At 41.9% G+C, this 25,215-nt stretch overlaps 2 protein-coding genes across 4 annotated transcripts in view; one reads left to right on the top strand and one right to left on the bottom strand.

Moving 5' to 3' along the window:
• Positions 1-13,926, top strand: part of LOC139410613 (SWI/SNF-related matrix-associated actin-dependent regulator of chromatin subfamily A containing DEAD/H box 1A-like) — a 23,496-nt gene extending 9,570 nt beyond the window's left edge. The window contains exons 11-23 of one of the 2 annotated variants that reach the window (XM_071155922.1): positions 1,845-1,944; positions 2,160-2,219; positions 2,525-2,600; positions 7,359-7,494; positions 7,791-7,922; positions 9,842-9,937; positions 10,207-10,324; positions 10,777-10,892; positions 11,074-11,262; positions 11,429-11,547; positions 12,461-12,643; positions 12,961-13,070; positions 13,231-13,926. In XM_071155922.1, coding sequence (XP_071012023.1) covers positions 1,845-1,944; positions 2,160-2,219; positions 2,525-2,600; positions 7,359-7,494; positions 7,791-7,922; positions 9,842-9,937; positions 10,207-10,324; positions 10,777-10,892; positions 11,074-11,262; positions 11,429-11,547; positions 12,461-12,643; positions 12,961-13,070; positions 13,231-13,292 — 1,497 coding nt within the window. In that variant the 3' untranslated portion in view covers positions 13,293-13,926. The remainder of the gene's footprint in view (positions 1-1,844; positions 1,945-2,159; positions 2,220-2,524; positions 2,601-7,358; positions 7,495-7,790; positions 7,923-9,841; positions 9,938-10,206; positions 10,325-10,776; positions 10,893-11,073; positions 11,263-11,428; positions 11,548-12,460; positions 12,644-12,960; positions 13,071-13,230) is intronic. The other variant, XM_071155921.1, reaches the window with a different exon arrangement.
• Positions 13,916-25,215, bottom strand: LOC139410614 (hematopoietic prostaglandin D synthase-like). 2 transcript variants are annotated; one of them, XM_071155923.1, is made up of 5 exons: positions 25,030-25,215; positions 22,863-22,943; positions 21,744-21,853; positions 19,626-19,724; positions 13,916-14,199 (listed from the first exon to the last, which is right to left on the bottom strand). In XM_071155923.1, exons 1-5 carry the CDS (start codon positions 25,160-25,162, stop codon positions 14,035-14,037), a joined length of 588 nt encoding a protein of 195 aa, XP_071012024.1. In that variant the 5' UTR covers positions 25,163-25,215; the 3' UTR covers positions 13,916-14,034. The 2 variants fall into 2 exon arrangements, with proteins under 2 accessions (XP_071012024.1, XP_071012025.1); XM_071155924.1 differs by lacking the exon at positions 22,863-22,943.

The raw sequence follows: 25,215 nt of genomic DNA, 5'->3' as shown, positions 1-25,215 counted from the left end.
CAATGTTGTGCCGAGCATCAGAATGGAAGTTGCAAGAGGTGTTTATCTGGGTTTTCACATGCTGGGTAATAATAGATCATTACCACTAATTACTTCATGTTACGTTAATACGTTTCAGCCATATGTGTTCTACTGTATGGCTGTTACTATTCATTAATTACCACTAATTACTTCATGTTACGTTGATACGTTTCAGCCATATGTGTTCTACTGTATGGCTGTTACTATTCATTAATTACCACTAATTACTTCATGTTACGTTGATACGTTTCAGCCATATGTGTTCTACTGTATGGCTGTTACTATTCATTAATTACCACTAATTACTTCATGTTACGTTGATACGTTTCAGCCATATGTGTTCTACTGTATGGCTGTTACTATTCATTAATTACCACTAATTACTTCATGTTACGTTGATACGTTTCAGCCATATGTGTTCTACTGTATGGCTGTTACTATTCATTAATTACCACTAATTACTTCATGTTACGTTGATACGTTTCAGCCATATGTGTTCTACTGTATGGCTGTTACTATTCATTAATTACCACTAATTACTTCATGTTACGTTGATACGTTTCAGCCATATGTGTTCTACTGTATGGCTGTTACTATTCATTAATTACCACTAATTACTTCATGTTACGTTGATACGTTTCAGCCATATGTGTTCTACTGTATGGCTGTTACTATTCATTAATTACCACTAATTACTTCATGTTACGTTGATACGTTTCAGCCATATGTGTTCTACTGTATGGCTGTTACTATTCATTAATGTTAGAGTTGCCAATACTACTTGATGGATTGTTTTTCCTATGTAGTATTATTGCGTACTGCCGGAAGTGTTATTGCATTGGTTGTGCTTGTGCAGAAGTGGTTTAATTGTCGTATTGATAAACTCGTTTTCCAAACTGGCCTTTTATTAGGCTGTTTTATTGTGCTGCCATGAGCGAGCTTCTAGCGTCATCCCAGACAGTTCTTGGAGATTGCTCATGCCCAGAGTAATTTACGACTCTGTGGCACCAGGACACATCTGGTCTCAAAGGTCTCAAGGCTGGAGCGAGATGGGGCCGTAAATCTTGACCCCTTTTTCAATCCAAGTCATTTGTTTCTCTCTTTCTCTCCAAGAGGTGAATGTTTGTCTATATTGATGCCATTTGTGCCCTTAATGTACATATATTGCATAGATACAACCCTTAACCAGTACTGTTTACATGTGTTCGTATCTTTGTCTTCTACAACCACAACGATAACATTCCAAGTCATTTGGATTACCAGAACCATATAAACATCCTCAAATGGAAACGTGTGTGTGTGTGTGTAATGGTGACTGTCAAGAGTATAGTGACGTTTTACCCAGACAGTACTATAGAGGGCAGAACCAAACCAATCAGTTAGAAGTATACAGCGGGTGAGGGCATTCACAGCCGACCGCTCAGACGGATGAGGGCATACCAGCCAATCGTTTTTACGTGGCCCTTCTCGATGGATTTAGCTACCAACAGTTTTTTACAAAGGCTCTAGGTAAGTGAGTGTTTGACTAATGGTGTGGGTGGAGCAACGGCAGGTGAATACACAGAGAGAACTAAAGGAATGTGTGGGACAGATCTGTTATTTTTAACATTCTGAAGGAAAGGCTGTCTCGTCTGGTTGAAATACTGTTAGGTTTCCAGGAGGTGATTCAAGTCCTGACAAGAGACATGGGACTCCGTGATGCTGTTATTTAACTCATACTTGTTTTGAAGAGCAGATATTGATCTCTATTTTCTCTCTTGCTTGCTCTCTTTCTCACTCTCTCTCCATCTCTCTTTTTACTCTCTTGGTCATCTACTCGACAGGGTTTGGGGAAGACCATCCAGGCCATAGCCTTCCTGGCCAGGCTGTACCAGGATGGCATCAAAGGCCCCCACCTCATCACTGTGCCCTCCTCCACCCTGGGTAAGGGCTCTGCTCATGTCAATCCACTCACTTTATAACCAATTAAGTGTGTTTATAACCACTTACAGAAAACATGACACAAACAAGGGAGTATTGTTTGATCATTTTACTTAAAAATGACTGGCCTTTTTAATAATATCTGTGTAGCATAAATATCAGGTTTTGTCTGAGTCAATTGTATTAAAGTGGTTTGAAATGTGTTCCCTTGGCTCCAGATAACTGGGTTCGGGAGCTAAAGCTGTGGTGCCCCAGTCTCAAGGTGCTAGTCTATTACGGTGAGGCATTTTGATTGGTTGATTTTAATTGTCAATTAAAAAATATATATATTTTTTTTTTTAACATGACTGGCACAATAACATCTAACTTATTTTGGTTGCGGTCCCATCTCTTCCTTAGCTTTTATCTGTTCAGGTCCAGGATAAAGTGATCGGTTGTTAGCTTTGAGTTGTTAGCTTTGAGTCTAAGCTGATGTGTAAACCATTGGAATATTATTACTAGAGAGGGCATCCCCGTTGTAATCAATGAGGCCATATTGGATGGTAATTATATTTCTATGGCATAAACCCTGATGTGTTTTCAGGCTCTATGGAGGACCGGCAGTATCTGCGACATGACATTCTGAATAATCGGGTGGACTTCCATATCATCGTGTCTACGTGAGTCGTTCAACACACATGCTTGTTAGATATCACTGCACTGTTGGAGCTAGAAACACAAGCATTTCGCTACACCCGCAATAACATCTGCTAAACGCATGTATGTGACATGTAAAATTTGATTTGACACATGCGTACATACAGTTGAAGTCGGAGGTTTACATACACCTCAGCCAAATACATTTAAACTCAGTTTTTCACAATTCCTGACATTTAATCCTAGTAATAAATTCCCTGTCTTAGGTCAGTTAGGATCACCACTTTTATTTTAAGAATGTGAAATGTCAGAATAATAGCAGAGGGATTTATTTAAGCTTTTATTTCTTTCATCACATTCCCAGTGGGTCAGAAGTCTACATACACTCAATTTGTATTTGGTAGCATTGCCTTTAAATTGTTTTACTTGGGTCAAACATTTCAGGTAGCCTTCCACAAGCTTCCCACAATAAGTTGGGTGAATTTTGGCCCATTCCTCCTGACAGAGCTGGTGTAACCGAGTCAGGTTTGTGGGCCTTCTTGCTCGCACACGCTTTTTCAGTTCTGCCCACAAATGTTCTATATGATTGAGGTCAGGACTTTGTGATGGCCACTCCAATACCTTTACTTTGTTGCCCTTAAGCCATTTTCCACAACTTTGGAAGTATGCTTGGGGTCATTGTCCATTTGAAAGACCCATTTTTGACCAAGCTTTAACTTCCTGACTGATGATGTCTTGCGATGTTGCTCCAATATATCCACGTAATTTTCCTACCTCACGATGCTATCTATTTTGTGAAGTGCACCAGTCCCTCCTGCAGTAAAGCACCTCCACAACGTGATGCTGCCACCCCGTGCTTCACGGTTGGGATGATGTTCTTTGGCTTGCAAGCCTCCCCCTTTTTCCTCCAAACATAACAATGGTAATTTTATTATTATACCTTTATTTCAACAAGGAACACCGACTGAGACCAAGGTCTCTTTTACAGTGGGGCCCTGCGTATAAATGTTTACACATACAGACATTATGGCCAAACAGTTCTATTTTTAGTGCCTCCCGGGTGGCGCAGTGGTCTAAGGCACTGCATCACAGTGGTCTAAGGCACTGCATCACAGTGGTCTAAGGCACTGCATCACAGTGGTCTAAGGCACTGCATCACAGTGGTCTAAGGCACTGCATCACAGTGGTCTAAGGCACTGCATCACAGTGATAGAGGTGTCACTACAGACCCTGGTTTGATTCCAGGCTGTATCGCAGTGGTCTAAGGCACTGCATCACAGTGATAGAGGTGTCACTACAGACCCTGGTTTGATTCCAGGCTGTATCACAAGTGGTCTAAGGCACTGCATCACCAGAGATTCTGGGTTCGAGCGGCGCACAACAGTTCTATTTTGTCTCATCAGACCAGAGGACATTTCTTCAAAAAGTACAATCTTTGTCCCCATGTGCAGTTGCAAACCGTAGTCTGGCTTTTTTTATGCCAGTTTTGGAGCAGTGGCTTCTTCCTTGCTGAGCGGCCTTTCAGGTTATGTCGATTCAGGACTCGTTTTACTGTGGATATAGATACTTTTGTACCTGTTTCCTCCAGCATCTTCAAGGTCCTTTGCTGTTGTTCTGGGATTTATTTGCACTTTTCGCACCAGAGTACGTTCATCTCTAGGACACAGAACGCGTCTCCTTCCTGAGCGCAATGACGGCTGCGTGGTCCCATGGTGTTTATACTTGCGTACTAATGTTTGTACAGATGAACATGGTACCTTCAGGCATTTGGAAATTGCTCCCAAGGATGAACCAGACTTGTGGAGGTCTAAAATTATGTTTTGTTGGTTGATGTCTTCTGATTTTCCCATGATGTCAAGCAAAGAGGCAGTGAGTTTGAAGGTAGGCCTTGAAATACATCTACAGGTACACCTCCAATTGACTCAAATGATGTCAAATAGCCTATCAGAAGCTTCTAAAGCCATGACACAATTTTCTGGAATTTTCCAAGCTGTTTAAAGGCACAGTCAACTTAGTGTATGTAAACTTCTGACCCACTGGAATTGTGATACAGTGAATTATAAGTGAAATCTGTCTGTAATCAATTGTTGGAAAAATTACTTGTCATGCACAAAGTAGATGTCCTAACCGACTTGCCAAAACTATAGTTTGTTAACAGGAAATGTGTGGAGTGGTTGAAAAACAAGTTTTAATGACTCCAACCTAAGTGTATGTAAACTTCCGAATTCAAATGTACACACCCATAGACTTGGATAGACGACTCATCTTTGTCTGTCCGATTATGGCGTCTGTGAATGTTCGGATAGTGCCAATGAGGCCATCTCCATTTTGAAGTCGTCCACCTGGAGTGTGTTGTTTGAACAGGTATAAAGACAAGGTTGGCGATTTACTGCCACCTGCCGTTATGGAATGTTTGCGAACAAGTATAAATCATTGACTTATCCCTCCTGAGGACCTGGATGGAATTATGTGATCCTTCCTTAACCCATATGAAGTCCCACCCAGTTGACTACTTCAAAATGGTCAAAGTACTTAATGGCGCCGCCCATGCTTTTGGGAACTAGAGTTGTATATAACAGACACATGCACACCATGTTGTCAGATAGGTTTGTCTGTCAGTGGAACCACAATAACCCCTAGTGCAGGGTTCCCCATCTGGCGGACTGCGGGCAGAATTTTCCCTGCGGGTGGATTTATTTGCCCCCCCCCCCCAAGTTTACTGAGCAATTTTTTTAAATATGTTTTATTTATCTATTTTCAAACTGACCCAATATCAGCATCTAGGGCCTATTTCACTCTACAGCTGTGCAAGGGGTGTACTGAGCCAAGATCAACGTCTAGGGCAGGGGTGGGCTAACTTTTTTTGGCTCAAGGGCCACATTCAGCTTTTGAAACAAAGTGAAGGGACACATACTATATGTAACATATGAAGCCTTTTGTTCACGTTGACACACCAGTAGTAGTGTACTATATATAGGTGTACGTATGCTGCTAAGATTGCAGAACAACTATTTCACCGTATTATTTCTACCCACAATCAGACTCAGACACAAAAAGTGCAAACTTTTGAAATATGAAAAAAACATGTTTATATGACTGGAAACGGCAAACATCTGATAAAGATCGTCTCTGATCCTGATGTACAATCTGAGTGACGCAAATAAGAGCAAAACATGTAAAGTATTTCAGTTCATATTGAATGGCCTGTTTCTGACAGTATATTATGGAATTCCACCCTAAATAAAGAACATTGTAAACCACATACACAAAACATTTGGCCTCATGTTGATATGTAGATGGTCTATAACTCTTTATATGGTCACCATAGCTTCTCCCACCTGTAGCACACGCTCCAGCAGATATATCTCTCTAGTCACCCCCAAAACCAATTATTTCTTTGGCCGCCTCTCCTTCCAGTTCTCTGCTGCCAATGACTGGAACAAACTACAAAAATCTCTGAAACTGGAAACACTTATCTCCCTCACTAGCTTTAAGCACCAACTGTCAGAGCAGCTCACAGATTACTGCACCTGTACATAGCCCACCTATAATTTAGCCCAAACAACTACCTCTTTCCCTACTGTATTTATTTTATTTATTTATTTTGCTCCTTTGCACCCCATTATTTCTATCTCTACTTTGGACATTCTTCCACTGCAAATCTACCATTCCAGTGTTTTACTTGCTATAGTGTATTTACTTTGCCACCATGGCCTTTTTTTGCCTTTGCCTCCCTTATCTCACCTCATTTGCTCACATCGTATATAGACTTGTTTATACTGTATTATTGACTGTATGTTTGTTTTACTCCATGTGTAACTCTGTGTCGTTGTATGTGTCGAACTGCTTTGCTTTATCTTGGCCAGGTCGCAATTGTAAATGAGAACTTGTTCTCAACTTGCCTACCTGGTTAAATAAAGGTGAAATAAAAAATAATAAATATTAAAGCAGATTACTGAACAGTTGTCAAATCTTCTCAGCCCAAATAAAGTACAATCTGAACCATTAAAACGTAAAACGAATGGGGACAAATCCAGTATCCGAATGCATTGCTGGATAATTCTCACTGCAATAAACATCACATAATAATTTTTAAAAGACTGTTTTGGAAAGAATACCCTGGCCTGGCCTATCCCACTCTTGGTGATTTCAGTCTTAATGTGAGCAATGGGTCTGGTCAGCTCTCTTGGAAAGAGTGTTAAAGTCTGGTGTCATTTCTGAAGTAGAGATCCTCAGAACAGCTGACAAGTGATTTGTTGTAGTGGCCCTGCCCATGCTTTAAATTACTGAGAAAGTTTATTCACACACACAACCTGAATAAAATCAGCATACTCTGGGCGTGCTTTTTCATGTTTGAAAACTTTTTGTGGTTGTACCTCTCCTTCAAAGCACTGTCACACTGGATGTCGATAAGCTCCAGTTGTGTGTGTGGTGGAAAGTCTGCTGCCTCAGTTTGTATGAGATGGCAATTTGAATATACTCCAGAATGTTGTGAAGAGTGATCAGATGAATTGCGATTTAATTGCAAAGTCCCTCTTTGACCATGCAAATGAACTGAATCACACAAAAAAAAAACAGCGCAACAGCGCAGGCCCCCAACAACAGACATTAGACAGCTTCACACGAAAGCCGACAGTATCTGATTGTAAAATAGGTAGAACTTCATTGTCCCCCCCTAGTGGTCATAGTGTGCGCCTGAAGCCCTTCCACTTTGATGTATGCTCGACATAGGGAATGAACGTTCAACTGTGGATGCTGATGTCTGTCATTCCTCTCTGCAGATACAACCTGGCCATCGGCAACGACAGCGACCGCAGTCTCTTCCGCAAGCTCAAACTGAAGTACGCCGTGTTTGACGAGGGCCACATGCTGAAGAACATGAAGTCCCTCCGTTACCGCCACCTCATGGCCATCAATGTTAGTGTACCCAACACTGCCTGGCTCTGTCTGACTCTCTCACTGACTGTCTGACTCTGTGTGTACCCAGGCTGAGCACCGGTTGCTCCTGACTCTCTGTTTACCTCTCCCTCCCTGTGTTTCTCTCTCTCCCTGCCTGTGTTTACCTCTCCCTCCCTGTGTTTACCTCTCCCTCCCTGTGTTTACCTCTCCCTCCCTGTGTTTACCTCTCCCTCCCTGTGTTTCTCTCTCCCTGCCTGTGTTTCTCTGCCTGTGTTTACCTCTCTCTCCCTGACTACCTGTCTCTGTGTCCCCAGGCTGAGCACCGGTTGCTCCTGACCGGCACCCCTGTGCAGAACAACCTGCTGGAGCTGATGTCGCTGCTCAACTTCATCATGCCCTCCATGTTCTCCAGCAGCACCACGCAGATAGCCAAGATGTTCTCCATGGTAAGGTCAGGTTTAGGGTTGACATTTTAGGTCACTTTACCCAAAATTCCCAGGGTTGGAAAATTTGAAGACAGTTGGAACATTCTCGTAATCTGGAGGGAATAAGCAGGAAATCTAGTATCTTCCAACCACGATTTATAGACAAACTGGGAGTTACTGGAATTTTACAACACTAGTCAGGCTGGCAGAAGCTTGGATCGAGCGGATGGGGATTGGAGATCAACACTGGGTTTCAAACCAAGCTTGTACCCAACTCAGACCAGGGCCTGTCTTCACAAAGCGTCTCAGAGTAGGAGTGCTGATCTAAGATCCGTTTGTCCTTTTAAATCGTAACAACTAACTCTTGCTCAGTGCTCCTACTCGGAGACATTATCATGCCAAGACAAAAACCCGCCAACTTCAGCTTTTTACCACCTCATCTTTATCTGAAAAGGTACTTTTTATTTCCGCCAACTGAGGTAATCATGATTGCAGTATTATGTTTAAAAAGTCCCACCAACGCCTCAGTATAAAATGTCTCCTTTCATCTTACTGGCTTTGGCCCTCGTTAAATCATGAACATTCTTATCTGACATCAAACTTCTCAGTCACAATTCATTTGAATGTATTTACTCATTAAAATGTAGGTATTTTGGTCTTCGAGCTGTTCATGCTTGTCACAGTAATGCTTTGCCTTTTGACCATTTTTTTTATGTTTTCTCGACTTTGACAGATAAATATTTAAAGGCCCTTATAATTAGCTTTAAAATTCTGGGTAATGTGCATGCGATTTTGTAGTGTATCGGTCTTCGGCCAAAATAGCTGGTGGGGACTTTGAAAAGAGAGAGAGCGATGGTGATGATACATTTACTTCAGTATTACAGCTAATATTTATCCAAGGAATAATGCGCAAGTATGCAAGCTGCTGCACTAGTCCTCTCCTCCCTGAGCCAGAAGCTATAGGTTACAGTATCTTGGACATTTATGTTGAGCATGTTTTGCTACGATTATTACTATAAAAACAGTTAGCTGGAATGTTTTGCAGCAAGCTATCAATGTGCATGACATCACTGTATCTAACAAAGCAGAATGATGGTAGGAAACAAAGATGAAACATTGATGAAAAAAAACTACTTTTTCAAATGCTCCTACAGAGGACATCCAGGTATGATTTACAGTTTTTACATGATTGGAAACCTTAGTTTGTTGTTTCCAACGCACATACAAACTCTCAGGAAGAGGGCATGCGCTCTGTTTCAAATTGGAGCGGCAGGTGGCCCAGTGGTTAGAGCGTTGAGCCAGTAACCGAAAGGTTGCTAGATCGAGTCCCCGAGCTGACAAGGTCAAACTCTGTCGTTCTGACCCTGAACGAGGCAATTAACCCACTGTTTTCCCCGGTAGGCCGTCATTGTAAATAAGAATTTGTTCTTAACTGCTTAAAGTTTAAATACATATATATTTTTTTAAGGCACTTTTTTGTTTATGACAGGTTCCCATGACACTCAAGTTGATGGGAAAAATATTATATCCCATTCTTACTATAAAATGTGTGTTGACTGTGATCAGCAAGTGTGTCGTAAATTTTGTTTGAACAAACAATTGACTTAATTTGGTGCCGTCATGTTTCCTGTCGACCAGGGTGTCCTTGACTCGGTCCTGTTGTCTTATTGTTCTGAAGACCTGCCTAAACTAATTCAATGTGTATACAATGGATTTATTCAAATAGACGCACGCCCCTATTCCCACTCAGCATGCCGGGAGATATAAAAGACTTAGAATGTGGGGGGGGGGGAATCATCCCCGTTCACAGGTCACATACCAACAATGCTGTCTAAATTAGGTATTTGTGAATACGGACCTTGGTCCCACTCCCCTCATGTTTAGTCAGACTCGTACTGTAGGATGTGTTTTGATGGTGTTTATATTTTGTTTTGTCGTAGAAATCCCATGAGGAGCAGAGTCGTTTCGAGAGGGACCGCATCGCCCAGGCTAAACTCATCATGAAACCTTTCATCCTCAGACGAGTCAAGAGTGAGGTAAGGACTCAGTGACTGGGTAAACTTAGAAATGTTGGATGGTTCACAATGTTACATTTGAAAGATATCTGTGTGGGGCGGCAGGTAGCCTAGTGGTTAGAGCGAAAGGTTGCTGGTTCGAATCCCCGAGCTGACAAGGTAAAAATCTGCTGTTCTGCCCCTGAACGAGGCAGTTAACCGGTAGGCCGTCATTGTAAATCAGAATTTGTTCTTAACTGACTTGCCTAGTAAAATAAACGTTCAACTTTAAATGTGTCTGTGTGTCTCAGGTTCTTAAGCTGCTGCCAGCAAAGGAGGAGAAGTTGGTATTCTGCCCAATGAGTGAGAAGCAGCAGCAGCTTTACCAGACCATGGTGGGCAGGTTCAAGAAGTCTGCCATCGGAGAGAGTACGTACTGCACTGAACTGTAGGGAACTCTGGGATGAACTTTCTCCTAGGTACAGATCGGTTTCCCCTCCCTGTTCCTAACTCCAACCATTAGTGGGGAAAATGTCATATAGACCCAAAGTCAGGATCTAGTGGCAGTTTCACCCTACTGTGTGTTACAGCAGTGTCGTGACACATTGGTGCCTCGTAACTAGCGCAATGTGATGGCAGATGAGATAACAGGGATAACGCTTTGTGTGGTCGGTGTCTTACATCCTGTGTCCTCAATTTAACTAAACTGTTTCTCTCACTCACACACACACCAATGGCTACCGTGTGTTGCCAAAGCAATGCAATTATAGTACAGTAAAGCAATTGAATAGATCAGTTACATTAATTTATACATTTCATTCCGTTCAATTCAATAAAATCTTTCACCCACCCACTCGCTCTCATTCTTTTCACGTGTGTAGAGAGAGAGCTGTGCAACGTGATGATGCAGCTGAGGAAGATGGCCAACCACCCTCTGCTCCACCGACAGTACTACACCACAGAGAGACTGGAGGCCATGAGTAGCCTCATGCTCAAGGTTGTTGCTTCATTTCATTTTGTGTTTGTCTGTTCTGGTTTATTCAGTAAATAATAGAGATAAAAGTCCCTCTCCTACGTAGCCCTGTTGTTTACCACCCTTACCTGTTAAATCTGCTCTCTCTGTTTATATTCATCTCCTGTCTCTTCTCTCTATAATTGTTCTTTATGCCCCCCCCTAGGAGCCGACCCATTTTGATGCAGACCCAGTGCTGATCCAAGAGGACATGGCTGTGATGTCTGACTTTGAGCTCCACAGGCTGTGCCAGCAGTACTCGTCCTTGGACAAATACCAGCTGGGCAAAGACCTTCTACTGGACTCTGGGAAGTTTCACCTGCTCCAGACACTACTTGCCACGCTCAAGACCAAGGTAATGAGAGGAAGAGGGTGAGACGAGGAAGAGGGGCCATGTTTTAGCGCCGGGCTAAATGTCATGGTGTCTCCACATCACTGAATACAGTCCTGATCTGTGCCTTACTGTGCTCTAATAACACATGATAGCACTTTTCAAAGACTTAAACGTGCCGTCTCTGCAGGGAGACCGAGTAGTGCTCTTCAGTCAGTTCACCATGATGCTGGACATCCTAGAGATTCTGCTCAAACACCTGGGCCACCGCTACATCAGACTGGACGGCTCCACGCCCTTAGCAGACAGGTGGGTTCCGTCCAACATTGTATGCAAGTCTTTTGGCAGAGAGTGCAACTGGAGCCAAGGTAATTCATCACAAAAAGCTCTTAACTGGTAGTGGCCAATATTCAGAGACCGATGTTAGTGTATGTAGTAGTGGTAGCGTATGTAGTAGTGGTAGCGTGTGTAGTAGTGGTAGTGTATGTAGTAGTGGTAGTGTATGTAGTAGTGGTAGTGTATGTAGTAGTGGATGTAGTAGTGGTAGTGTATGTAGTAGTGGTAGTGTATGTAGTAGTGGTAGTGTATGTAGTAGTGGTAGTGTGTGTAGAAGTGGTAGTGTATGTAGTAGTGGTAGTGTGTGTAGAAGTGGTAGTGTGTGTAGAAGTGGTAGTGTGTGTAGAAGTGGTAGTGTGTGTAGAAGTGGTAGTGTGTGTATGTGGTAGTGTGTGTATGTAGTGGTGTATGTATGTAGTGGTGTATGTAGTGGTGTATGTATGTATGTATGTATGTATGTAGTGGTGTATGTATGTATGTAGTGGTGTATGTATGTATGTAGTGGTGTATGTATGTATGTATGTATGTATGTATGTATGTATGTATGTATGTATGTATGTAGTGGTGTATGTATGTATGTAGTGGTGTATGTATGTATGTATGTAGTGGTGTATGTATGTATGTATGTATGTAGTGGTGTATGTATGTATGTAGTGGTGTATGTATGTATGTATGTAGTGGTGTATGTATGTATGTATGTAGTGGTGTATGTATGTATGTATGTAGTGGTGTATGTATGTATGTATGTATGTAGGTAGGTAGGTAGGTAGTTAGTTAGTTAGTTAGTTAGTTAGTTAGTTAGTTAGTTAGTTAGTTAGTTAGTTAGTTAGTTAGTGCCGGTGCAGAAAGCCATTGTTTTCCCCGGACCCACCTGTGTTTGGTGCAGGATCGTGCTGATTGATGACTACAACACAGACCCGGAAATCTTTGTGTTCCTGCTGTCGACGCGGGCCGGAGGCCTGGGTATCAACCTGACCTCGGCCAACGTGGTCATCATGCATGACATCGACTGCAACCCTTACAACGACAAACAGGCTGAGGACCGTTGCCACAGACTAGGGCAGACCAGGTGAGAGACACGAGAGCTGGGGGCGACAGACAGAAATGGGGGGCAGACCAGGTGAGACACAGACAGGAAAGGGGGGGCCCAGGTGAGACGCCCCCCCCCCCCTACTGACCCTAACCACATAATGCGGACGGCCGGAGAGGGCTGGGCTGCATTATGGGGTTAGGGTCAGTAGTGAGAGATGGCTTGCTTAGAGACAAGTCTCTAGAAGTAGTGACGATAAGAGTTACCATGTGGTCCCACAAAAAAACCTGGCAAGTTATGAGACAATACTACAATACTCTTGTGATGAATGACTGGTGGTCCATGTCCTCCTACAGGACAGTCCAGGTGATTAAGCTGATCCAGAAGGACACCATAGAGGGCTGCATGCTGCAGCTGGGTCAGAAGAAACTCAAACTGGAGCAGGCCATGACTGCTGCCGAGGAGGGTAAGGACCTAGCACACATACAGACGCGCGCTTGACACACTCACTCCCACACACTCAACCCGGAAGTCCAGTGTCCATGGTCTCTCTTCTTTATGTAATAAATCAGTATCACATGTTGAGAAATGGAATCATCACTTAATCGTTTTGTGTTCGTGCCCAGGTGACGAGGGCACCATACCCGAGGACATGGCCTCTCTGCTCAAAGCATCACTGGGCCTGTGAGGATCTGGGATCCAGCCTGGAGCGTCACCCCCCAGGCACCACCGATTGACTGAAACTTGCCACGGATACTTGAATCCTCCTCCTGGAACTTTGTGGGTCTCCCTGCTCACACCACCCATGAGGCATGAGACACAGCTGTCCACTTCCAACAGTCTGGAATAGAGATGATAGGAGTGGATTGTTTGCCCCTGTTGACAGTGTCGTTGAGGCCACTCTGCTCTGTGCAGAACTAGGGATGTATTCATTAGGAACCAAACGAAAGCAAAAGGGCCAGAACTAACCTGAACTTGTCCATTTAAGAAATGCTCGTTTTTGTTGCGGTTGTACTGTAAAACCCATGTCGAAGCTGTTACTTGGCCGTTTGTATTTTTTTTTTATGTCCTTGTTGCGACATCAACAGGGTTTGTCGAAACATTAAATAAAGATTTTAATATTTAATGATTTATTTTTAAAGTACATTTGCAATCTTCATTTGGTCATGTCTGGCTATACTTCTACAGTAATGTGCCTCACATCAGTACTTCCTGCATATACACATTCCTCATTGCAGGGTAAGTTGTGGTTTGTGTTCAGTAAGCACGGAAATGCAAACACATTTGAAACTGAAACATTAAAATGAGAGTTATTGGACCAATTCTAAGCTTCAGAACATTTATCCTGTTTTGTCCCTACTGAACTGGGCTCAGGTTTTACAACTCTGTTGTAGGTCTGCTCTGGGTCCCTACTGAACTGGGCTCAGGTTTTACAACTCTGTTGTAGGTCTGCACTGGATCCACTTAGCGATGTTCGGGATGGCCTCCACCCGGTCAGTCAGGCCACACAGGGCAGGATGGTGATCAGCAAAGCCCGGTCTCAGCACACTGAAGGTAGTGAAGCACACATGGCAGTACAGATCAGCCCAGGTCTCCTGCACCAAACAGAATAAGGTAAGGTATGTCAGACTATGGTGGCCACATTGAGCGAGGCAGTTGGAGAAACTGACATGGCTTGGTCCCAGATCTGTGTTTGCTATCCTGTCAACTCAAACAGGACAATTGGCAGGTTTCCATTGACCCACCCAGGTTAATTCTACAAAAGCAATGTCTCAACAACAACAAAAATGACTGCAGATATGAGACATTTTCTAAAGATCTACATTTCTGTTCGACAGGTGGATTATTTTATTTAGTCAAATTATGGAAACAAACTATTCAGCAATAATTTGAAAATTAAAGGTATGCGAGGTAAATCCCGTAACTAAACACACCAATAAATGTAACCTGTAAAGTGTTGGTCCCATGTTTCATGAGCTGAAATACATCCTAAAAATGTTCCATGCGCACAAAATGCTTATTCTCAAATTTTGTGAGTATTTCTCCATTGCCAAGATAATCCATCCACCTGACAGGTGTGGCATATAAAGAAGCTGAGTTAACAGAATCAATACACAGGTGCACCTTGTGCTGGGGGCAATAAAAGGCACAGTTTTGTCAATACAATGCCACAGATGGTCAAGTTTTGCAGGAGCATGCAATTGACATGCTGATTGCAGGAATGTCCACCAGAACTATTGCCAGAGAATGTTCATTTCTCTACCATACAGTAAGTTGCGCACCCCTGCACCTTCCAGTACACTATACTACAGCATTTCTCAACTTTTACTTTACCAGTAACTAATGAAACGTAGTCCTCTCTTTTTAACCAGCTGATTAAGACATACAACTCACCACTAACTGAGCCTCTACCTCCCTGTTGTGCAGTCGGTCTCTGCTGTCACGCTTTGTCTGTCTGTTTCTCCTTCCTTCTCCAAAAAATTGTTAAACAAATCTAAATATATTTTAGATTCTTCAAAGTAGCCACACTTTTGCTTTGACAGCTTTGCACACTTGGCATTCTCAACCAGCTTCACCTGGAATGCTTTTCCAACAGTCTTGAAGGAGTTCCCACAAATGCTGAGCACTTGTTGGCTTTTCCTTAACTTTGCGGTCCAACTCATCCCAAAGCATCTCAATTGGGTTGAGGCCAGGTCATTTGATGCAGCACTCCATCACTCTCCTTCTTGGTCAAATAGCCCTGACACAGCCTGGAGGTGCGTTGGGTCATTGTCCTGAAAAACAAAATGATAGTCCCACTAAGCGCAAACCAGATAGGATGGCGTATCACTGCAGAATACTGTGGTAGAAATTCTGGTTAAGTGTGCCCTGAATTCTAAATAAATCACTGTGTGTCACCAGTAAAGCATTCCCACACCATCACACCACCTCCATGCTTCACGGTGGGAACCACACATGCGGAGATCATCCGTTCACCTACTCTGTGTCTCACAAAGACACGACAGAACCAAAAATCTAAATTTGGACTCAGACCAAAGGACTGATTAACACCGGTCTAATGTCCATTGCTCGTGTTTCTTGGCCGAAGAAAGGTAGTGGTTTCTTTGCAGCAATTCGACCATGACCGTGTACACACACACACACGTTAGTCAAATACATTTAAACTTTTTCCAATTCCTGACATTTAATCCGAGTAAAAATTCCCTGTGTTAGGTCAGTTAGGATCACCACTTTATTTTAAGAATGTGACATGTCAGAATAATAGTGATTTATTTCAGCTTGTATTTCTTTCATCACATTCCCAGTGGGTCAGAAGTTTACATACACTCAATTAGTATTTGGTATCATTGCCTTTAAATTGTTTAACTTGGGTCAAACGTTTTGGGTAGCCTTCCACAATAAGTTGGGTGAATTTTGGCCCCTTCCTCCTGACAGGGCTGGTGTAACTGAGTCAGGTTTGTAAGGCCTCCTTGCTCGCACACGCTTTTTCAGTTCTGCCCACAAATATTCTATGGGACTGAGGTCAGAGCTTTGTGATGGCCACTCCAATACCTTGACTTTGTTTTCCTTAAGCCATTTTCCACAACTTTGGAAGTATGCTTGGGGTCATTGTCCATTTGGAACACCCATTTTTGACCAAGCTTTAACTTCCTGACTGATGTCTTGATGTTGCGTCAATATATCCACATAATTTTCAATCCTCAATGATGCCATCTATTTTGTGAAGTGCACCAGTCCCTCCTGCAGCAAAGCACCCCCACAACGTGACGCTGTCACCCCCGTGCTTCACGGTTGAGTTGATGTTCTTCGGCCTGCAAGCCTCCCCCTTTTTCCTCCAAACATAACAATGGTCATTATTATTATACCTTTATTTCAACAAGGAACACCGACTGAGACCAAGGTCTCTTTTACAGCTGGGCCCTGCGTATAAATGTTTACACATACATTATGGCCAAACAGTTCTATTTTTAGCGCCTCCTGGGTGGCGCAGTGGTCTAAGGCAGTGCTAGCTGTGCCACCAGAGATCCTGGGAGGTCCATGGGGCGGCGCACATTTGGCCCAGCGTCGTTCCGGGTTAGGGAGGTTTTGGCCGGCAGGGATATCCTTGTCTCATCTCACACTATTGTTAACTTCTTGGTGACAGGGGGCAGTATTTTAACGTCCGGATGAAATGCATGCCCAAATTCAACTGCCTGGTACTCATCCCCAGAAGATAAGATATGCATATTATTAGTAGATATATTATTAGATTTGGATAGAAAACACGCTGAAGTTTCTAAAACTGTTTGAATCATGTCTGAGAGTAACAGAACGTATGTAGCAGGCGAAACCCCAAGGAAAAAACATTCAGATTTTTTTTGGTTTGGAGGTCACTCTCTTTTCAATGGGTTTTCATTGGGAATCCAGATTTCTAAGGGACCTTCTTGCAGTTCCTATCGCTTCCACTGGTTGTCAGTCTTTAGAAATTGGTTGAGGTTTTTTCTTTGTGTAATGAAGAAGTAGCCCTGTTCAAAATGAGGGTCACTTCAAGTGTACTGTTAGAGGCGCGTGACCAGAAAGCTAGCGTCAGTTTGTTTTCTTCCTGTATTGAACACAGATCATGCCATCTTCCCTTTTATTGATTTATTTACGTAAAAAAATACCTAAAGTTGTATTACAAAAGTAGTTTGAAATGTTTTGGCAAAGTTTCCAGGTAACTTTTGAGATATTTTGTAGTCAAGTTGTGCAAGTTGGAACCGGTGTTTTTCTGGATCAAACGCGCCAAATAAATGGACATTTTGGATATATATCGACGGAATTAATCAAACAAAAGGACCATTTGTGATGTTTATGGGACATATTGGAGTGCCAACAAAAGAAGCTCGTCAAAGATAAGGCATGATTTATATTTTTATTTCTGCGTTTTGTGTCACGCCTGCAGGGTTGAAATATGTTTTCTCTTTGTTTACGGAGGTGCTACCCTCATAATAGCATTGTTTGCTTTCGCCGAAAAGCCTTTCTGAAATCTGACATGTTGGCTGGATTCACAACACGTGTAGCTTTAATTTGGTATCTTACATGTGTTATTTCATGAAAGTTAGATTTTTATAGTAATTTATTTGAAATTAGTGCTAGCGCCCCACATCCCAGAGAGTTTAAACTATTTTAAATGTTGGAAGATAATGATGAAATAATTCCACTCTGAAATCTTATGACTGTATGAAATTGATTAGAATCATACAATTGTTTTGTGTAGTTTTACTCAGTAAAATTATAATAAATGATGTGTGTAATTTTAGTCAGAATTCTCATAAAACAATATTTGTACAATATGTCTATGGTTGAATAAATAGTTTTAATGACTCCAATCTAAGTGTATGTAAACTTCCGACTTCAACTCTCTCCCTCGATATGATATCCTCTTGGTGCACCCATCCTTTTAGCGGGATAATTGTCATCAACTTCCGCTGAATTGCAGAGCGCCAAATTAAAATTAAATTACAAAAAATATTACATTTTCATGAAATCACAAGTGCAATATAGCAAAACAAAGCTTAGCTTGTTGTTAATCCACCTGGCGTGTCAGATTTCAATAAAGCTTTTCGGCGAAAGCATAACAAGCGTTTGTGTAAGGACATCTCTCTCAGTAGACAAAATATTACAAACAGCTAGCAGCCAAGTAGATTGGTCACGAAAGTCAGAAAAGCAACAAATCAAATCGCTTACCTTTGATGATCTTCAGATGTTTGCACTCACGAGACTCCCAGTTACACAATAAATGCTCCTTTTGCGCCATAAAGATTATTTTTATATTCAAAATACCTCCATTTGTTTGGCGCGTTATGTTCAGAAATCCACAGGCTCGAGCAGTCACAACATCGCAGACAAATTCCAAATAGTATCCGTAAAGTGCATAGAAAGATGTCAAATGTTTTTTTTATAATCAATCCTCAGGTTGTTTTTACAATATATAATCGATAATGTCAACTGGAATGTAGCTTCTTCCATAGGCGAGAGAAAGAAAATGGCTGTTGCGCATGAAAAACTCTGCTGGCACCCAGCCATCCACTGACGCGATGGGTTCTTTCTTGCTAATTTTTCAAAATAAAAGCCTGAAACTATGTTTAAAGACTGATCACAGCATGAGCAAGCCATAGGAAAAGAAATCTGGTTGATATCCCTTTAAATGGAGCGAAGGCAGGCTGGTTTGATTTTCTTCAGGTTTTTGCCTGCAATATCAGTTATGTTATACTCACAGACAATATTTTAACAGTTTTGGAAACTTTAGAGTGTTTCCTATCCTAATCTATCCTAATTATATGCATATTCTAGATTCTGGGCATGAGAAATAGGTAGTTTCATTTTGGGTACGTTTTTCATCCAAAAATCTAAATACTGCTCCCCTAGTCTCAAGAGGATATAGATAGATAGATATAGATCTAACAGACACATCTTAATATCCACTGTTGAGTATAAAGTACCAGTCAAAAGTTTGGACACTTACTCATTCCAGGTTATTTTAAAAAAAATAATTACATTTCAAAGTCCTTGACATTTTTTGGATTGACTGACCTTCATGTCTTAAAGTATTGATGGGCTGTTGTTTCTCTTTGCTTATTTTAGCTGTTCTTGCCAAGAGTGTGCAAAGCTGTCATCATGGCAAAGGGTGGCTACTTTGAAGAATCTCAAATATATTTAGATTTATTTAACGCTTTTTGTGGTTACTACCATGATTGATGTCATCACTATTATTCTACAATGTAGACAATAGTAAAATAAAGAAAAACCCTTGAATGAGTAGGCGTGTCCAAACTTTAGGAGGACAGGTTCATTGTAATGGCTGTAATGGAATCTATGGAATGGTACCAAACATCCAACACATGGGAATAACTCTGTTCCGTTGATGCTGTTACAATGAGCCCATAGTCCTATAGCTCCTCACACCATTTAGATGACTCATGAGACATGTTAACAAACCGATGTCATTGGCCAAAATTATGGGACTGAATTACAGTGGAGAGCCCCCCTCCTTTCAACTTACCGAATCACCCACTAACCACTTCCTGTCTCCCAAATGACACTGGAGATGGTCCAGTAACTTGGGGGCGTGGCTTTGGAAAAGCATGTCAATCTTCTGTGTCTGTAGAACAAAACAGGGTTCTCACTCAGGTGAGCACTGTAAATCATTCAGCATGCAGAGGTTGAGCCCACTGTGGTTTAAACTAAAGTCACTATTAATGACTTGATTTCTTGGGATGGGTTTCCCTGACAAAAAAAACATCTGTCCTGGAAAAAAGGAAATGGAGATTCTCCATTGAGAATGCTATTTATTCGAGGAGTGGTCATAAGTGTACAGTGTCCTAGACACAGATTATGTTATGAATGATTGTCAAGGAATTGTCAAACACTTCATGAACATCTCTCTGATCCAATCCTAAATGGACCACTAGACCCTATGCACTTGTTGAGATCTGGGAGAATTAGCTAATAGCTCTACCTTGCCTTCTGATAGGCTAGCACTAGATGGAGGTTTTCGCATATCAAATCCTCTCAGATCTTCATAACTGCATAGGGCATACTGTGCACTTGGAAGGTATTCAAACCCCTGGACTTTTTCCACAATTTGTTACGTTAGACTTTTAAATTGATTAAATAGAACATTTTCCTCAACAATCTACACACAATACCCCATATTGACAAAGCAAAAAACTTTTATACATTTTTGCACATTTATATAAAAATGAAATACCTTATTTACGTAAGTATTCAGACCCTTTGCTATGAGACTCAACATGGAGCTCAGGTGCATCCTGTTAACACTGATCATCCTTGATGTTTCTACAACTTTATTGGAGTCCACCTGTGGTAAATTCAATTGATTGGACATGATTTGGAAAGGCACACATGTCTATATAAGCTCCCACAGTTGTGCATGTCTGAGCAAAAACCCAAGCTATGAGGTTGTCCGTAGAGCTCAAAGACAGGATTGTATTGAGACACAGATCTGGGGAAGGGTACCAAGACATTTCTGCAGCATTGAAGGTCCCAAAGAACACAATGGCCTCCATCATTCTTAAATTAAAGGAGTTTGGAACCACCAAGACTCTTCCTCGAGCTGGCCGCCCAGTCAGGGAGGTGACCAAGAACCTGATGGTCATTCTAACAGAGCTCCAGAGTTCCTCTGTGGAGATGAAGAACCTTCCAGAAGGACAACCATCTCTGCAGCACTCCACCAAATCAGGCCTTTATGGTAGAATGGCCAGACGGAAGCCACTCGTCAGTAAAAGGCACATGACAGACCGCTTGGAGTTTGCCAAAAGGCACCTAAAGGACTCTGAACATGAGAAACAAGATTCTCTGGTCTGATGAAAACAAGATTGAGCTCTTTGGCCTGAATGCCAAGAGTCACATCTGGAGGAAACCTGGCACCATCCCTATGGTGAAGCATGGTGGTGGCAGCATCATGCTGTGGGGATGTTTTTTAGCGGCAGGGACTGGGAGACTAGTCAGGATCAAGGGAAAGATGAAGGGAGCGAAGTACAGAGAGATCCTTGATGAAAACCTGCTCCAGGGTGCTCAGGACCTCAGACTGCGGCAAAGGTTCACCTTCCAACAGGACAACAACCCTAAGCACACAGCCAAGACAATGCAGGAGTGGCTTCGGGACAAGTCTCAATGTCCTTGAATGGCCCAGTCAGAGCCTGGACTTGAACCTGATCTAACATCTCTGGAGAGACCTGAAAATAGCTGTGTACCGATGCTCCCCATCCAACCTGACAGAGCTTGAGAGGATCTGCAGAGAAGAATGGGAGAAACTCCCCAAATACAGGTGTGCCAAGCTTGTAGCGTCATACCCAAGAAGACTCGAGGCTGTAACGGCTGTAACAGCTGCCAAAGGTGCTTCAACAAAGTACTGAGTCAAGGGTCTGAATACTTATGTAAGTGTGATATGTCTAGGTTTGTAAATTAGAAAAAATTTATACAAACCATTTTTTTCTTTGTCATTACGGGGTATTGTGTATAAGGAAAAAAAACGTTTTAATCATATTTTAGAATAAGGCTGCAACGTAACAAAATGTGGAAAAGGTCACAGGGTCTGAATACTTTCTGAATGGACTGTAAGTGTCGATTTGGGATTGGGTGTCTGTGCCTTTCCTACTTTGATCTGTGGGTTGTCCTCTCTCCATGGGATTAAGAGGGTGAAGTCGTTGAGAGTGTCGACCAGAGCGTCTGCCTGGGCCTCGGCTAGTCTGCTGTTACCCACAAGTCCTGGGGGAAAAAACAGTTGCGCCAGGAAGGGAATGAACACAGTTGTTACTAAAGCACAGTGGCTACCGAGTTCCCAAGCGTTTTATGTTCCTCTCTTGCCTTTTACATTTCATTAAATGCAAGAGGAGAACAGAACGTTCTGGAATATCCTCTTCTTCTTGCTACTTGACCTGTTTCACAATAACAAGATTATTAAATATATTGTTAAAAGATCCAGTGCAGTTTCCTGTGTTGTGTATATATATTTCCACACTATGAGGCTGCAATAATACTGTGAACATTTATGATAATGCCATTTTAGTGTAAGAGCTGTTTGAAAAGACTGCCTGAAATTTCAGCCTGTTTTGGGGGGATAGAGTTTTGGCCTGCCTGGTGACATCACCAGGTGGTAAATCATTTTAATAGACCAATAAGAAAGAGATCCAAACCTCTATGCCAATAACAGTTAGTTTTCCCCTCCCCACTCAGACCAGTCCAAGCTAAATTATTGCTTGAGAAATTGCTCTTGCTAAGAAGCAATTTTTTTTATTTTTTACAATTTTGATTGAAAACAATCGCAGTAAGGTACTCGATTGTTGACCAGAAATTATTTGATATCGAGATAAAAATGTGCAGTAGGGGCCTTTAAGATCTGAGCTGTGCATGTTGGGGAATACTAGTCATTACTAGCATACAGTAGTTGGCTACCGTTCAAATATAGGATTATAATATAAGACACATCTCCGTCACAACGGAGGACCGAGCCTTCTGCTCCCTTGCCCCTAGTCTATGGAATGCTCTCCCTGGCCATCTGAGAGTCACTGCATCAATCTGAACTTTTAAAAACAGGCCATGAAACACACTTCTACAGACTTTATTATAGTCTTCATCTTTTTAGCACCTAGCCTATTATTGCTATTTCCTGCCTTGATTCAAAATGTTTTTATTGTATTTTTGCCTATGTAGAGCTTTGAGAACACTAATGAAAAGCACTTTACAATTTAAATGTATTAGTCTATATTATTATTACCTGCTTCCTTTGCCAGGAACCGTGCAATGGCCAGACTCTGGGTCAGAGGGAGTCCATTCACCTCTAGCACTGGGAGCTTTCCTAATGGAAAGGCTGAGAGAGTGTTAATAAGTATGTTGTTGTTCGTCATCAACACTTCTAACCAGAAGATGGAAAATATCAGTGTTGTGTTTGAGACCACCTAAAGTGAGACCGATTCGAGACAGGAGCAAATCGAATCGGAGTCAAAACCAAAGACCGTGAGGGGGGCAAGGGGACCGAGACCGAGTCAAGACCAGAAGAATGTGAGTCCAATTCAAGACCAGAAGAATGTGAGTCCAATTCAAGACCAGAAGAATGTGAGTCCAATTCAAGACCAGAAGAATGTGAGTCCAATTCAAGACCAGAAGAATGTGAGTCCAATTCAAGACCAGAAGAATGTGAGTCCAATTCAAGACCATGATTGTAATTTTGTCAAATCGCCACCATAAGAGGTAAAAATGTCCAGTATTTCTGTGTTCATATTTCAAAAGAACATATGGATTCTTTATGCATTCAGAATGGTGAAAGAAATGCATGCTGGGGACAAATAGAGAGTCACTTTACAAACGCTCACTGACCCAAACAGGTCTATAATAGATAAAAAGACCAAACATGTTACAACTTCCCCCGGTCTCCCCTTACTAATAATGAGTGTGCCACTTTCAAACAATTTCCCAAGTGCAGTAATGCTATGAGTAAAGTAAGTCCAGGTCCAGGTTTCAATAGGTGATAAGATGTGTGATAAAACCCCTACAGAAAAAGATTACCGTTTTGAAACTGCAGTTCCTGCTGTTGACTTTGGTAATTTGAATGCAGTAAATGCAGAATTACTGCAGTTGAACTGAAGCTTTACTGCATTTTAACTGCAATTACTGCAGTAAAAATACATTATTGGACGCAGTATTTGCCGCATACTGCAGTTATACTGCACTCTGACTGCAATCTTTTTTCGTAATTTAAGGGGTGAGGATATTTTGACTGACTAACGGTTTTATGCACTGACTGAATGAGAGCTGATAAGGAGTTTTTTTTACTGGGCTGGTCTCTGGAAGAAATTAGTATCTAGGTTTCCATCCAATTGACGACAGATTTTCATGCGAATATTCTAAAATATGCACATTTCCCTCCAGTGGTGTGTTTCCACCAAATTGATTTGTACCGAATACAAATCTAAAGTTCAATGTGTTTCCATCGCATTTTCAACTCTAAACTATACCAAATATGCCGACTCTGGTCTGTCTATGCACATGCGCTCTAGTCAACAGCTCGCAGACACAGTGCAGGAAGGGTAGTCTACATGATGAGATTATGGATAAGAGCGAGAATATTTGTATTTGTCAAACGGCAGTCAAGCATCGACCATCATGTCACCAGAATAAGACCCTCGATATTTATTGGAAAGCAGCATCAAAGTCATAGCGTGCACGTTCAACACCCTGTCAAATTCATAATGTACTGTGTATCTATAGCCTAATAAACTGCATCGTTTCCCGAGTCGTAGTGTACGACCACACACCATATATGCTTTCCTTCGATATGATAGTTATTATTAAAAAAATTTGCGCAAAAAAGCGTTTCCAACGCTATTTCTCGCTTGTTACATTTACTAACACAAAAAATATCCCACCATGTCTAATGAAAAAATTATCTGTAGGAAAATTATAAAATTGTAACGAAACTTTATGTTTCCATCACTGCTGTCTTGATTTTTTAATATATACGATATGACTTCACTTTCATACTGACCGAGTAAAATGTATCCGACAACGAGATTGAGACCGAGTCTCACTGGTCACAGACGTCAGTTCAACGTTAAGTTTTGATGCACATTTGGTTGAGTTGTAAACTAACGTGAATTCAACAAATATTTCACCATGTTATTGCATTTAAGTTAAAAGTTGGGTGAAAATACTAACTTCCCTTACGTTGGTGACTTTTCCACGTTGATTCAAACATTCCCCCGGAGTTGGTACCTACAACACTGGAAATCGGGGCCATACCAGGGTAAATAGGGGTCGGGATCATAAAGTCCACACAGTCACATACCGATTTTTTCTCATAGCTCCTCTATTAGCTCATAACTCCTCAGTAGCTAATTGTCTTGTCAATGTGGCTGAAGTGATCTGGTTACTAAAACGTTACTCACTCTTCTTAATCGATGGCCAGTCTCTCCACTCTACCCGTCGATCCTCGAAGGCTATTCCAGCATAGGCAAAGATATACCGAGGCAGCTCTGCTCTACCTCGCATGTTGAAATAGGTGAGCTTGTAGGATGTCATTGCTCCTGCGGAGTTGGAATGCAGTTTGAAAGGTTATCCAGTGCAATTGTGAG

The sequence above is a fragment of the Oncorhynchus clarkii genome, chromosome 6 (genome assembly GCF_045791955.1).
Source record: "Oncorhynchus clarkii lewisi isolate Uvic-CL-2024 chromosome 6, UVic_Ocla_1.0, whole genome shotgun sequence".
In the NCBI taxonomy this organism is placed as follows: Eukaryota; Metazoa; Chordata; class Actinopteri; order Salmoniformes; family Salmonidae; genus Oncorhynchus; species Oncorhynchus clarkii.
This window is presented reverse-complemented; position numbering and strand designations above follow the sequence as displayed.